Here is a 2,846-nt window from a genome sequence, read left to right as displayed (position 1 = left end):
ATTGGCTCTTATGTGCCAGCTCCATGACTTCCTCTCTCAGGAGTTTTGTAGGGACAACTATTCTCCCTCGGAACGTAATTATGCCTTGCTGGTTCAGGCTAACACTCGGTTGGTTCCTCATCCTCTTCAAACAGTCGACGGCTTGCTGAGCATGTTTGATTCTTTCTAGTAATTCATCCAAGATCTGCACCGCCCAATATTCGGCTTTGCATTCGCTATTTGCCACTGCTAAGTCCAAGTTCCGAAATTCCTCTATCAGTTGATGCTCGGCTATCATCATGCTCGCAACTCCTCTGGTTTTTCTGCTTAAGGCATCTGCGACTACATTCGCCTTGCCGGGATGGTATTGCAATTCAAAGTTGTAGTCCTTTATGAACTCCATCCAACGGCGCTGTCTCATGTTTAGCTCTTTTTGATCGAATAAATACTTGAGGCTCTTGTGATCACTGTACACTGTGACAGTTGCGCCGTACAAGTGATGACGCCATATCTTCAAGGCAAACACGATCGCAGCTAACTCCGGATCGTGTGTGGGGTAGTTTTTTTCGTGCGGCTTCAGTTGTCGGGATGCATATGCTACTGGTCTGCCGTGTTGCATAAGTACACATCCCAAGCCTATCTTGGAGGCATCACAATATACCTCGAATGGTTCCTCCAGGTCTGGCAGCGTCAGTACTGGAGCTGTTGTCAGCATTCTTTTCAACTCTTGGAAACAGGCTTCACATTCTTGAGTCCATACGAAGGGGACTTCCTTCCTTGTTAATCGGGTGAGTGGCAACACCCTCTTCGAGAATCCTTCTATGAATCTTCGATAATATCCTGCTAGCCCAAGGAAGCTTCTTATTTCCGTGACAGTCTTTGGTCGTTCCCAGTTTACTACTACTTCGATCTTACTGGGATCCACTGCTACTCCTTCATCTGAGATTACATGTCCAAGAAATCGGATCTCTGGCAGCCAGAATTCACACTACGATGGTTTTGCATATAGTTGTTTCTCCCGCAATATTTGTAGCACAGCTCTCAAATGTTCTTCATGCTCTTCCTTGCTTTTCGAGTAGATTAGTATGTCGTCGATGAATACGACCACGAATCAATCCAAGTAAGGTTGGAAGATCTGATTCATGTAGCCCATGAACACTGCCGGGGCATTAGTCAATCCGAAGGGAATGACCAGGTACTCGTAGTGTCCGTATCTTGATCTGAAGGCTGTCCTAGGGTTGTCTTCCGACTTGATTCGGATCTAGTGGTATCCTGACCGGAGATCGATCTTCGAAAACACCTTCGCACCTCTTAACTGATCAATTAAGTCCTCGATACGAGGAAAGGGGTACTTGTTCTTGACAGTCACTTTGTTGAGTTGCCGATAGTTTGTGCAAAGTCTCATTGACCCGTCCTTCTTCTTTACAAATAGAATTGGTGCTCCCCACGGGGATACACTGGGTCAGATGAAATTCTTCCCTAGCAGGTCTTCTAGCTGCTTCTTCAATTCTACCAATTCAAGGGGAGACATACGGTAGGGTGCAATTGAGATTGGTCCAGTCCTGGGAATAAGTTCAATAGAAAACTCCACTTCCCTTTCAGGGGGAAAGGTGGTATTGTCGTCAGGAAATACATCCTCGAATTCTTTGACCACGGGAATGTTCATCAACGGTGTCTCGCTCGCACCTACTAGACCAGCTATTAGCATGAAAGTGCAATCTCCTGATTCGACCGGTGGAGTATTGGGGAGTGGGGTCTCCATCATGTCCCCGCCGACTATTATACTTCGGCTGCTACAATCAATTACTACGTGCTGTTTGGCCAGCCAATCCATTCCCAATATCAGGTTCAGTTTGGCTAAGGGGAGGATTATGAAGTCTTGGTTGTACTTCTTTCCTTTATATCTGAATTCTACATTTTTACATGCGAAGTGAGACATTGTCACTTCCCCCGTCGCAGAGGTAACTTGCATTGGGGATTGCATTGGGCTTATGGTTAAGTTAAAGGCTTTTGCCACATAGTCGGCAATGAAGGAATTGGTTGCTCCAGAGTCAAATAACACAGATAGTTCCTCACCACATATATTAATCGTACCTTTAACTAGTTCGGCCGCCTGGTCCGCCACATGTTGGTCTAGCGTGTAGACTCTGCCCATCCTTGGTGCCTCCGCTGCTAGTTGTTGTTCATTCCATTGAGGACAATCTTTGATGAAGTGTCCATCTTGGCTGCACTTGAAGCATTTCATCGATCCGCTCAAACAATATCTGAAATGTGCCTTCCTACATTTGGGGCAATTGGGAGCCCTGTTGCCATTTCCTCGAGGATTCCCGGGCCTCTTGAACTTGTTATCATCACGCCTGGGTTGCCACGATCTGCCTTCATTCTTCCCTCTCCCTGGTCTGTTCCTAGCCATCGGAGTTCTGTGTCTGGATCCGCTGGTCTCCGCGGGTTTTCTTATTTGTAAATCGACTGCCTCCACCTTTCTACATCTGTTTACTAAGGTGGCCAGGTCACAGGTGTCGTTGCCAGCTACAAATTCCGCAATCCTAGCGGACAGACCTCTTTGAAATTTTTCCGTCAGAAAATCCGGCATGGGCATGGTCCCTCAGTAAGTCGCCAATCGGAGTAGTTCGTTGAATTTGGCATGATATTGGTCCACCGTCATGGTCCCTTGCACGAGTCGGTCAAATTCGCCTTGCTTGCTGTCTCGGATTGACATCGGGAAGTACTTCTCTAAGAACATTTCTTCAAATACAGCCCAAGTAATTGCCGCATTTTGCATCTCCAAAGGTTGAGACGCATTAGCCCACCAATGATGGGCGTCTCCTTCCAACATGTACACCGAGAATAGCACTTTTTGATCATCG

At 46.7% G+C, this 2,846-nt stretch overlaps 1 protein-coding gene across 1 annotated transcript; it reads right to left on the bottom strand.

Moving 5' to 3' along the window:
- Positions 1-1,441: 1,441 nt before the first annotated feature.
- On the bottom strand, positions 1,442-2,392 carry LOC133304646 (uncharacterized). The gene has a single exon (XM_061504696.1). The coding sequence runs from the start codon at positions 2,390-2,392 to the stop codon at positions 1,442-1,444; it is 951 nt and encodes a 316-aa protein (XP_061360680.1).
- Positions 2,393-2,846: the final 454 nt, after the last annotated feature.

Source organism: Gastrolobium bilobum, unplaced genomic scaffold, assembly GCF_033153095.1.
Source record: "Gastrolobium bilobum isolate Gb01-03AN ecotype WA unplaced genomic scaffold, APGP_CSIRO_Gbil_v1 utg6655, whole genome shotgun sequence".
Taxonomy (NCBI): Eukaryota; Viridiplantae; Streptophyta; class Magnoliopsida; order Fabales; family Fabaceae; genus Gastrolobium; species Gastrolobium bilobum.
Note: the sequence above shows the minus strand (reverse complement) of the source record. Positions and strands in the feature narration are given on the sequence as shown.